Source organism: Mirounga leonina, unplaced genomic scaffold (assembly GCF_011800145.1).
Source record: "Mirounga leonina isolate KUSES-001 unplaced genomic scaffold, KU_Mleo_1.0 Mir_176, whole genome shotgun sequence".
Classification (NCBI taxonomy): Eukaryota; Metazoa; Chordata; class Mammalia; order Carnivora; family Phocidae; genus Mirounga; species Mirounga leonina.
Window position 1 is genome coordinate 8,492,041 of NW_023270454.1, and position 13,156 is coordinate 8,505,196.

At 38.9% G+C, this 13,156-nt stretch overlaps 1 protein-coding gene across 1 annotated transcript in view; it reads right to left on the reverse strand.

Annotated features, from left to right (window-relative positions):
- FBXO16 (F-box protein 16) overlaps window positions 1-13,156 on the reverse strand; it is a 53,101-nt gene that overhangs the window by 22,710 nt on the left and 17,235 nt on the right. Inside the window, exons 4-5 of the mRNA XM_035023170.1 lie at window positions 5,922-6,128; window positions 1,639-1,803 (exon numbers count right to left, since the gene is read on the reverse strand). Coding sequence (XP_034879061.1) covers window positions 1,639-1,803; window positions 5,922-6,128 — 372 coding nt within the window. The remainder of the gene's footprint in view (window positions 1-1,638; window positions 1,804-5,921; window positions 6,129-13,156) is intronic.

Sequence of the window (13,156 nt, forward strand, 5' to 3'; positions counted from 1 at the left end):
GGCAGATGCTTAACGACTGAGCCACCCAGGCGCCCCTCAAGCGGTTTTATAAATAATACTCAAAGCCTCTTTTCCCTGCACAAGTTGGTTAATCACTTTTCTCTTCTCTGCCCCAGAATGGCCCAAGCTTCAGCTATTGAATGCCATTCCCTGCCCCTAACTGAAAATGAGAGTCAAGAAAAGCCTTATCAAATCTCGAAAAGAAATCATAGCTATGGCAATTTTTAAAATAACTTTTTCCATCACTGCAGTTTAAGTTTCCCTTTTAAAAGACATCCTCATGGAGCACACCAATTACTGAAATCAGAAAGGCTAGTTTTATCATTGCAATTGTAACAGTATTAATTATGCATAGTTTATTACTATACTAAATGTAGATGGATTCTACTTTAAAACAATAAAACTGAACCTAAATGAACAAGCTAGGAGTTGACTATTCATCTTTCAAAAGGATTCTTCATTTTTAAAAGGATTCACTGCAATTTTTTCATAGAATATGATACCCCTGTGGTTTTAAAAATCATTAAAAATTTTTAATTTACACATAATTTTTCAGGAACTCATTTATTGTACAAAACGATGCATAGCTCTGCATGTGTATAGATCATACCATAAAGAAAAGGCTCATAAAATTTTCCCATGAGTTATCTAATTAACTGTGACTATAAGAATGAACATAAACATTGGTTATAATGCAGAGAAAACAACTAGAAAAATTACTCTTGCATTATTTACTTTTTATCATTATATGCAAATGATTTACATGCTTAGTTTTTAGATTAAAAAGAACTTTAGTATACTCATTATTCCCTCCCCAAATTATGGATTTATTGGAAAACTTTTCTTTATAAATGATATAAAAATAACCTTTAGCTCACCCGGTAGAATCAGAAAATTTGAATTAATAAAGTAGAATTTGATGACCCATTGATAGCAAATACTGCACAATACCCACAGAGTCCCAGTGTCAGAACTGCCTGGCGTGTGAGTCAGAGATCCGGAAATCCAGGAATCTGAACAGAGTGAGCAGCTCCACGGTCCTAACCTCTTGGGAAACTGCTGGTTTAAGAGTGTCTGATGAGGGTTCTCAGCTAACATGGATGTCTTGAAAAAGGCTATCGAGTTCTCAGAAAAGGAGAATTTTGAAGTAATAGTGTATTTCCTTTGCTTACATTGCTTAGTTTCTAGATTAAAAAGAACTTTAGTATACTCATTATTCCCCTCCCCAACTTCTTAGTTCTAGAATTCCTTTTTTTTTTTTTTAAAGATTTTATTTATTTATTTGACAGAGACAAAGAGAGAGGGAACACAAGCAGGCTTCCCGTCAAGCAAGGAGCCGGATGTGGGGCTCGATCCCAGGACTCTGGGATCAGGACCTGAGCCGGAGGCAGACGCTTAACAACTGAGCCACCCAGGCGCCCCATCTTTCTTTTTTTAATTCCATTTAGCATACAGTGTGATATTAGTTTCAGGTGTACAATTTAGTGATTCAACACCTCCATACAACACCTGGTGCTCGGTGCTTGTCACAAGTACCCTCCTTAATCCCCATCACCTGTTTAACCCAATTTCCGCCCCTCTTCCGTATTCCTAAATAGCTGATATTTGTATGTTTGTTGCTTTTTGCCCCAAATTTACCTTAGGCTTGGTAACATGAAGTTCTTTTACCATTTGAATGTAGTGCTTCTTCCATATACCCTGCTCAAAGGGAGTTGGAGAGAAATTGATGTACCAGTTAAATCGTAAACATTTGAGCATCCAGAGCTGATCCAGCTCAGTTAAATTCTTCCAGTGCCAGCTCACCTGGAAAAACAATTGGAAAGGAAAAAAAAGCCCTACTCAGTCTGCATGCCCATTTTCTCTAGGTCTTCAGCTGTCACCCTAGACCTGAGATAACTCTTTCTTCCAAATCAAAGCTTAAAAAGTTACCTACCTGAAGTGCTCCCTACCCAAGCAGAAGGATTTTCTTTAAATGTTAAATCACACTTAGATTCAGAGTCAACTAATATTTATCAAGTACCTATTAACCATCCCCTGTAAGGAGGCAGGTTGCAAACGAGAGGACTGTGGCTCAGATAGATTTTGGAGCTTCCTAGAAGTTCCTGAAGTTGAAAGTTATATGAGGGTTATAGAAACTCAGATCTGCGTATTGTTTACTCCTATTTTGGTATGCTTCCATTTTCTCTCCATTCTTATGATTTTACTAAATAGAAATTTTATAAACAGAAAGCAATTACTGGTATCATATGGTATGTCCTATATAGCCTTTAAGATTCCATAAAGCATACACTACTAGCTCTGTACATGCCATTCCCCCAGGATTATGGTCAATTTCACACATCCAGCAAATGATGGTGGTGACCCTACTATGTGCAGCAGTGTTTACAATAACTTACTCCAGATTTTGAACAAGTCTTGCTGAAAACTAGGGTCAAGATCATGTATAAAGTTCAGACCACAGGTTCTGTGTCTTGGTTATAAGAGTTGCAACGATGACACCTAACCTTCCAATGCAAATTTCATCCTTGGAAAACTGGCTTCTTTTTCAACACTAATTAAATCATTAATAATTTTTGAGCACACACACACACACACACAAAAGAAAGAAAGAAAGAAGAAAGGGCAGAACACTGTAATATACATCCATTTATCTGGCCCTCCCATTCTCCCTCATTCCATCCACCAAGTGCTGAGTTCCATTATGTTTAGCATTGTTTTCTGTGCTGAAGAGGAGACATACAGGAGAGGGGAGGGCACAATTACAAGAAATAACAGGTTCAGGAGCTGGAAGGATGAAAAAGGGTAGAGAATCTGACAGAGCCCTGCAGGCAGGAACAGAAATCACATCTACTTTGTTCAACGCAGAAATGAAACAACATCGACTTTAATCCCCATATGGTTAATTAACTCAGAATTCAGCAGAAAGGTGAGGTTTTGCAGGAAGGGGATGAGGAGAAAAGTTTCTCAATTCTCACCCTTTTCTTCATTTTTCCTTACATCTTGTTTTGACCTGGGTATTAAGTTGGTTTTGATTCCCCCAGGGTAGATCAGGCTTTTGTATGTTTTGCTTCTCGGTGTTTTTTGTTTGTTTTAAAGTAGACAGGAATGAGGAGAGTTGAAGGGTAGGTAGGAAAGGCGCCTGGGTGGCTCAGTCGTTAAGCGTCTGCCTTCAGCTTGGGTCATGATCCCGGGGTCCTGGGATCAAGCCCCGCATCGGGCTCCCTGCTCTGAGGGAAGCCTGCTTCTCCCTCTCCCACTCCCCCTGCTTGTGTTCCCTCTCTCACTGTGTCTCTCTCTGTCAAATAAACGAAATCTTAAAAAAAAAAAAAAAAGGGTAGGTAGGAGCTTTCAAAATTATCAGCACCCCCCATCTTTTTAAACAGTTCAAAGGTCATCTTAGTGCAATGGTATTATTGTTTAAATCTATCTGAAGGACATCTGCCTGTGTCTTCCTCACAGGCAGGGCTGGGAACAAATGTAATGCTGAGATCTTGCAAGACTGACATATGATACACATATATGACAGGATTAGTGATTTCAAATAACATTTTCCTCCAATGATAACATTCTCATTGTGCAAAACTTGGAAAATTCCAAGAATTTTCGAGAAAAACAATACCCGTTACCCCATCAATCAGAGATGACCTTTATTAACAACCTGACAGAGTTCTTTTCTTTTTCCTAAGCATGCAGGAAACAAAATTGGGAAATTTTATATATACAATTTTAAATTGTGCTTTCTTCATTTCACATATTATAAGCATCTTTGTTCTTGGAAAACATGTTTTCTAATGGCCACACAATAATTCATCATATGGTTATATGATAGTCTCTTACTATTGGACATTTAGAATGCTATGCTCTTTTAAGGAATGTTTCATTTTTGGAATAAGTAATATATGTACATTAATACTAAATTTAAAGACCCAAAGAGACATACGGTAAAAGAGAGTCTCTCTCATCCCCATCCTCTGGTCACTGCTTCCCCTCACTGGATGTAACCACTGCTACAGCTCCTGTGTGTCATTCCAGGAACATTCTAGGCCTATATTAATAAATATGCATATATTCTTTTTTCTTTCAAAAGTGGTAGGACAGTTCTGCACCTTTGCTTTTTTCGCTGATGATCAATCTTAAAGATTGTTGCAATTTATTTATTTATTTTTAAAGATTTTATTTATTTATTTGACAGAGAGAGACATAGCAAGAGCAGGAACACAAGCAGGGGGAGTGGGAGAGGGAGAAGCAGGCTTCCCACTGAGCAGGGAGCTCGATGTGGGACCCGATCCCAGGATCCTGGGATCATGACCTGAGCCGAAGGCAGATGCTTAACGACTGAGCCACCCAGGCGCCCTGTTGCAATTTATTTAACCAGTCCCCTAATGGTGGACATTTCCAGTGTTTCCAAACTTCTGCTATTACAAACAATACTGCAGTATTCTTATACAGACAATTTTTGCATATCGAGGCACTCCAAGAAGGGGAACTGCCGGATCAAAGGGAATCTTTCTTTCTTTTTTTAAAAAATTTTATTTATTTATTTTTTTAAGGATTTTATTTATTTATTCGACAGAGAGAGAGAAAGTGCACACAAGCAGCGGGGAGGGGCAGAGGGAGAGGGAGAAGCAGGCTCCCCACTGAGCAGAAGCCTGATGTGGGGCTCAGTCCCAGGACCCTGAGATCATGACCTGACACTTAACCCACTGAGCCACCCAGGCGCCCTTAAATTGTGTATTTTCTTTTTTTTTTTTTAAAGATTTTATTTATTTGACAGAGAGAGCACAAGCAGAAGGAGAGAGAAGGAGAAGCAGGTTCCCTGCTGAGCAAGGAGCCCAATGTGGGATTCGATCCCAGGATGCTGGGATCATGACCTAGGCCGAAGGCAGCCGCTTAACCAACTGAGCCACCCAGGCGTCCCAAATTGTCTATTTTATTTTAAGGTTTCAGGGTATTATACTCACAAAGGCCTCCTTGCCTATGTTTTCTTTGAGTACTTTAATGGTTTCCCTTGATTTCATACCAATCTTTTATCCTACTAGAATCTTTTTTCAGACAGCTGCGCAATTGTCCCAAAACCATTTATTGAGTAACTCCTCTTTCTTACTGCATTCATTTTCTTAATTTTAAAGACTAAAATTATGTTACACATCTGTGAACACGTGGTAACAAGTAATTTCTGGTGTTACCAGAGTCTACGAAAATTCTCAACAAAATGGCTACCAGTTTTACCTTGTAAGGAATTGGGAGTATACTTTAATAGACCATGGATTTATTTGTAGGAAAACAACAGTCAGCCCCTTTTCCAAGGCCACTGGAAGCGAGTCTACACATTCTGAACTCTTTTAGTCTTTTTTTAAAGATTTTATTTATTTATTTGAGAGAGTGAGTGAGAGAGAGAGAGAGCGAGCATATGAACAGGGGCAGAGGGAGGAGAGGGAGGCTCCCCTGCAAGGCTCGATCCCAGGACCCTGGGATCATGACCTGAGCCGAAGGCAGACTCTTAACCGACTGAGCCACCCAGGTGCCCCCAGAACTCTTTTAGTCTTGTACTCTTTGTACATTCCCCACTAGTACCTTATTTTGAGGTTTTCTGTTTATGAATAGCCTACACTATACAATTTAGAATTGTTTTCTAGTTGTATGCTATGCAGTATAAGACTACTCTGCTGACGAACCATTTCATATATATGTTTGTCTCTCCAACCAGCAAATACCATTCTGTGGACACTAATGACGTCTTACATCATTTTACAACTACTTTTGAGCACTAAATACAGAGGCACAAAGAAGACCGGGGTTAATTCAAACTATATAGACTACACATATTGACCATCTCATCTATTTCTTGGTTTTGCATATGTGCTTTTAGAATTTTCTAGGCTATCACTACAAAACATTGTATACTGATTCTTTGCCTTTACCTGTGCACAACGACAAAGGCTTCGGGGGTCCAGGAAAGAAAAGATGTATAAAGATAACACCCTTGGAAGCTTGGTAGTAAAATCCAGAGCTTCTGCTGGAATTTTTTCTTGAAGTTTTCGACAGCAGAACTTTTGCTGTGACAGGGAGCAACGTTCTAACAGGCCTGTCAAGATTCTTCTCCGTTGAGAGTCTGTCCATTTATCAAACTGGAAAAAAGAAAGATTAAAAAAACTGTGCGGTTTCAGTCTGATACCAGAGATTCATTAGAGGAAGGGATAAGAATGGCACAGAATTGAGTTTAATATTTTATTCCTAATGAATAGCATGTATATCTTCCCCTAATTAATAAATTTGATGTTTTGCCACTTACCTGTCCTTTCTCACATTTATACATGTGAGCATGTGCAAGACGTATGTACACTGAAGTGTACTTGACCTCAGAACTTGTAGTTACATAAGGACAGTAAGTTGCGAGCTGGCCATATTCATAAACTGAGAAAATATATACTTAAAAATATAATTTCGGGGATGCCTGGGTTGCTCAGTCGGTTGGGCGTCTGCCTTTGGCTCAGGTCATGATCCCAGGGTCTTGGGATTGAGCCCTGCAGGGGAGCCTCCCTCTCCCTCTCCTTTTGCTGCTCCCTCTGCTTGTGCTCTCTCACTCTCTCTCTCCTCTGTCAAATAAATAAATAAAAATTTTAAAAATGTGTGTATATATATATATATATATATATATATATATATATACTTTTTTTTTTTTTCCCCCAAGAGAAAGCACCTGGGCAGTCCCTCTCTGGCCAGAGTTTCTGTATTAGCTCCTAAGTGCCAAACTCCAGGACCAGAAACAAAGCTTTGCATTCACCATTGGAGATAAGGTATACTATGCAAATATCCCTGAGAAGGGTTAAAGTCCCACTAATGTGTAAATGATTGATTGGAGAGAATATGTCAATAGGAAGACCTGGGGGGTGGGGCGGGGGGAAGTGCCAGAGACACGAAGTAGATGCCAGAGTAATCTGGGGCATGCCAAACAAAAGCTTTGGTTACTTTACTATTTTCCCCAGAGATAACCCTAAATCAGTCCCAAGATCAATGACTGATCAAAGATAAGAATTCGAGGGCTGGCCAAAACCAAAAGAAAGGCTCTTATGGGAACACCCACCAATTGAATGAGCCACTTTACTGGAGGTCTAAACCTCTCTTTTTTTCCTTAGCCCATTTTAGAGAAGAAAAATAGGAAAGTTTAGAGCGACCTGTATTTTGTATACTATTGCATTTCACATATAGATATTTTCTATGGTTGTCATAAGCTAGTGAGAATTTTATAAGGAACTTCAGTTGTAATCATAAAATACACTGACTACCTAACAAGGCATATAAAGCATGACAAGTCAACTTCATTATAGTCATATGATGTATTTTTTTAATTGGCAAGAAGACTTCTTGATCAAAACTATTCACTATTATAGATCTATTTCATGATCCAGGAATCTCAGTTTAGAAACTATTATTCAAGGGGGGATGTAGCGAGCAAGATGGAGTCACTCATGTCAAGCAGGGACGTAAGCAGCCAAGGATGTTGCAGCTGAGACCAGATATCACTAAAACCAGCACAGATTGGCAGTACTAAGAACTGATAATCAGTAAGGCTGGAGAACCTGGAAGAACCAAGAGCTGATAATCACTAGAACCAGGAGAGTCTTGCAAAGGCCCCAGACTGATTAAACTCCTTTAAACAGAGGATTTCTGCAGCAGACTGTCAGACTCTGCAGACACTGAGCCTTCCACTTCTGACTGTACTGACCGAAGGCCTTGCCTGATTGATCTTAAACATCAGAGAGATTCTCCACTGCTTGAACATAATAAGCAGTATGAGCTGAGAGCTGACCTAGACTGGACTGAGGCCTTACCTCAATTGTGCGCTCAGGGACTGACCTCGCATTTGGTTCAGTAACTTCTTGCCCCTTGTTATAGCTTCTCTGTTGTGTGATTTTGTATGGTACTTTGTTTTGTGTGTTGTGTATGAAGCCAAGTTAAATGCACAGTAACATGTCATTGAGTTTGGAATTCTGACGTTGTGGAAAGACACAACTCATGTAGGGGCCTTGATAGTGGGCTCGTGGCAGGGAAGAAAAACCCAAAACCTCAACGTACAAATAAATGAATAAAATCTATACATGTGCGAGTGTTTCCTGATTTCTCCTCTCCCTATTTCTGCACAATTCATATTTCCAGCTCTCACAATGGGGGTTTTCTTTCCTTTTGGGATGGATTATTAGAATGAAGAGAGAAGCCAGAGCAGAATGACTTGGGCCAGGGGAAGAACCATGCCAGAGAAACCACACTGATCTATAAAATCAAGAGCCAAGTGTGAAGAGAGAAAAGCAGTTAGGTTTTTGGCTTGTTGGGAGTTTGGGGGTTCAGAATGCCATTGCCTCGACAGCAATTAGAGACTGTGAGAGAACTGAGGAACGAAGGAAGGTATTAAAAAGAAAACCATAGTCCAAAATGGAGTCATTTATGTTAAGGGCCCCATGTTAGCAAACAAAGATTTAATACTAACCTAATTGTAGTATTATATATCCCCCAGGAATATAACCTTTAACCAGTCAACATGGAATTTCCTAGTCAGCACTAGGAAATTTACCAACAGACCCCTTCCATTCCCCTTAGGAAAGCAACCTTACCTAAAACAATGTGTTCTTTGCTAATAATTTCCATTGTTAGGTTCTCTCTACCTTTCAAAACCTGTCCTTTTCTGTAGCTCAGCAGAGCTCCTTTCTATTTACTAGATAGGATGCTACCTGATTCACAAATTGATCAACAGAGTCAATTTAGTCTTTTAAATTACTCAGTTGAATTTCTGTTATTTAACAAAGGGAGACCTGATAAATACTGTCAAGAGTTTTAAACTGGTTCTGCTGTGATTTTTCTTTGAAACACGAAATGAAAATTGGAATTCATTTTAAAATTACTTTTAGGCAGTGCTCTGTGGTTCTGTAGAAACTGAGCTACATGGGGACCCAGGACGATTACGGTTACAAAAAAATTTTCATGTGATATTATTATCACTGTAAGAAATCAGAAATAACCAAAAATGCCTATAGAGATCAGCTATGCAAACTGTAATATCTCCACATGATAAGAGAAAGTATGGCATTACAGATTGATGGTGGATTTGGGAATGAGGCTATTGGAAGTCTCACATACAGTATTCTATTATTTCTAATACTTTTTAAAAATAAATCACTAAATCCCAGTTCCACCACTAACAACTTCTCAATTTCCTCATTTATACATTAAGAATAATTATATCTAAATTGTAGGGTTGTTGTGAGGATTAAATGAAATAATATATGTATAAAATTCTTTTTTTTTTTAAAGATTTTATTTATTTATTTGACAGAGAGAGACACAGTGAGAGAGGGAACACAAGCCGGGGAGGGGAAAGGGAGAAGCAGGCTTCCCACTAAGCAGGGAGCCTGATGCAGGGCTCGATCCCAGGACTCTGGGATTATGACCTTAGCCGAAGGCAGACACTTAACGGCTGAGCCACCCAGGCGCCCCGCTATATGTATAAAATTCTTAATAAGGTGCATGCCTCATTGTAGACATGGTAGCTATCATTATAAAATATCAAAGTGATGTTAAGAATAATAAATCAGTGTGAAAAGAATATATATGCAAACAATTAAATTAAATTAAAAAGCATAAGATTATCATGTCCATGCATTGGCAAGGATGGGAAGCACATTTAGAATGACTGAGGTTAGCTCATTTACTTTCATTGCTGCCCACAAAGAGAATGAGCTCAGGTTGAAGAACAGTGATTTAAAATGAATATAAAAGAACCTAGGATTATAAAATGCTTAAGAAATCTATAAAAGAAAACATTAAAACATTTTCCTCTAGAGATTAAAAAGATAATTACGTTGGTTTCTCATTTATTTCCCTGATTACCGTGGTCAAAAGGTAATTTATATCTGGCTTTGATAGGTGTTCTTTGCCTCAGGGATTTTTCCTTTCTAATTGTGTTTGTTTAGGCTAATAGAAAATGAATTTGCATTCCTTGAACTCCTACCAATTGAAGGTGGGTTGATGACTCAGAAGAATGTTTCACGGTTGGGGAAAATCCCTTTGGAATTTAAAAGGTGCTAGGAATAATCCAAAAAGTAAATAATCCGGGGAAGAGTTAACTGTCCAGGAATTCAATAATCTCCTACATCTCTCCCATCACCTTTCAAGTAAAAATACCCAAAACATAGTAGCCAGGAATCCAAGATGTGAGATTTGGGGAGGAGCTAGGACCATTCTTCCATCCTGGTATCACTTACAGTACCTCCCTTTACAGTTAGTTCCTTTTAAAAAATATTATATTATATCAATTGTATTATGCTATGTTATATCACAATTATGATATGATTATATTTTATAATTATTTTAATGCCTTTTTATAGGGCTTTCAGGACTCAATAGAACTGTGAAAATCCTATGTTTGGAGTAGTTGTTCCAAGGATTTTTACTGCAGTTGCAGGAAGTGAGGACAGTTGCTAGAGACTTCAGGTTCCACTTATCTCACTCCGACTGGCAAGGAAAAGTTCACAGCGAGTGAGGGACAAGATGAAGAGGAAGGCTTGTTATTGTCTGCTTATTGGTTATTTATCTCAATCTGGTTGAGGTGTTTTTTTTTAAGATTTTATTTATTTATTTGAGCAAGAGAGTGAGAGAGAAAGAGAGATTGAGATAACAAGTTGGGGGAGGGGCAGAGGAAGAAAGAGGCTCCCCGCTGAGCAGAGAGACAGATGCAGGACTTGATCCCAAGACCCTGGGGTCATGACCTGAGCCAAAGGCAGACACAACCGACTGAGCCACCCAGGCATCCCTCTGGTTGAATTTCTGAGTCCTATTATCAAAAACTGACTTTCACATTAAAGTATAAACATATTATTATTTAAAAGTTTCAAAAAGGTACATATAGAATTAAACATGAAAATCCTCTGTGACTGCTCTTCCCCATCCAATCTCATTCCATCCTCCAGATGGACACTATGCACAATTTGATGCACAATTTGAAGTTTGTTTGTTTGGTTTTTTTAAAGATTTTATTTATTTATTTGACAGAGAGAGACACAGCGAGAGAGGGAACACAAGCAAGGGGAGTGGGAGAGGGAGAAGCAGGCTTCCTGCGGAGCAGGGAGCCCGACGCGGGGCTCGATCCCAGGACCCTGGGATCATGACCTGAGCTGAAGGCAGACGCTTAATGACTGAGCCACCCAGGCATCCCCACAATTTACAGTTATGCATTTCTATGCATTAGCATACACATAGAGCCATCAATAAAGAAAAGGTTAAATAAATTAAAGAGTATACCCATCCTGTAGGATACTGTGCAGCAGTTTAAAAAACAAACAAAATATAGCCATAAATGACCTGATATGTAAAGAACCCAGAGCATATTGTTTTCTCATTCATTCATGGCATATTCATTTTTTTATTCATTCCTTCATCACAGCTATACCACAATCTATTTATTCAATTTATTACCGACACCATTTACAATACCAAAAAAACCCAAAACCAAAAAACAAAGCCCAACTGCAATATTCTGAAACATGCCTTTTCATGTGCTATGTGAATATTTCTCTAGTACAGATAAATAGAAGTGGAGTTACAGGTTCAAAGGACATTTGCATTTAAAACTTTAATCAATCTTGTCAAATTGTCTTTTAAAAGTCTTTACCATCGGGCACCTGGGTGGCTTCAGTTGGTTAAGCGACTGCCTTTGGCTCAGGTCGTGATCCTGGAGTCCCGGGATCGAGTCCCCGCATCGGGCTCCCTGCTCAGCGGGGAGTCTGCTTCTTCCTGTGACCCTCCCCCCTCTCATGCTCTCTCTCTCATTCTCTCTCTCTCAAATAAATAAAATCTTTAAAAAATTAAAAAAAAAAAAAGTCTTTACCATCTGGAGCGCCTGGGTGGCTCAGTCATTAAGCGTCTGCCTTCGGCTCAGGTCATGATCCCGGGTTCCTGGGATCAAGCCTCGCATCGGGCTCCCTGCTCCACGGGAAGCCTGCTTCTCCCTCTCCCATTCCCCCTGCTTGTGTTCCCTCTCTTGCTGTGTCTCTCTCTGTCAAATAAATAAAATCTTTAAAAAAAAAAAAAAAGTCTTTACCATTTGACAGTCCTCCAATTGTGTTTATGCATATCCTCCTACTCTCCAATAAATCCTTACTTACATAGGATATTACCTAGCTCCTCAATTTTGTCACATAGGCAAAAGGAGCGGTTGGGAATCTCATTGTTTTAATTTGTATTTCTCTAATTTTAGTGAAACAGATCATATTTTATATGTTTATTGGCCATTTATATATTTTTGTATATTTCTCATTCTTCTGTTAGCTCCTTATTCCAGAGGGGGGTTTGTATTTTTCTTACTGATTTGTAGGAACTCTTTATAATCCTAGATATTAATCTTTACCTATCATGCAACTTGCAAAATATTTTCTCCTGCTTCTCTTTTGAATTTTAGCTCTGATTATGGTTGTTGCCAGCAAATTAAAAGTAATGCTTTCTACTTTTTTCAAATAACACTATTATTTTTTTATACTTTATTTTTTTAAGATTTTATTTATTTTATTTGACAGAGAGAGAGACAGTGAGGGGGAGTGGGAGAGGGAGAGGGAGAAGCAAGCTCTCCGCTGAGCAGGGAGCCCAAGCGGGGCTTGATCCCAGGACCCTGGGATTATGACCTGAGCTGAGGGCAGACGCTTAATTGACTGAGCCACCCAGGTGCCCCTATACTTTATTTTTAAGTAATTTCTATACCCAATGTGGGGATTGAACCCACAACCCTGAGATCAAGAGTTGCATGCTCTACCAACAGAGCCAGCTAGATGCCCCCATTATTATTTCTGTTAACAACACAGAAGGTGAGAAAAAGTTTGAGATGCTTTCTTTTCAACTAAAATATTCCTGCTGTTGTTCTGGGAGTTGTTTTTCTTAGGAGGCAATTGCCTTTTCTAACAGGGATTGAAGGGCAGAGAAGATTTAAGAGATAAGGGGTTAACTAGTAGCATGGAACTGGAAAGTAGAGGAGCTTTTCAGTTTCTCTTATTTTGTTTGTTACTGTACAGACAATCAGACAAGAACATGTGCTAATGTATAAACAAAAATGACATTCTACGGCCAAATATCTTTTGGACTACCTATCACTGGATAGATTTCATATTATATCTTA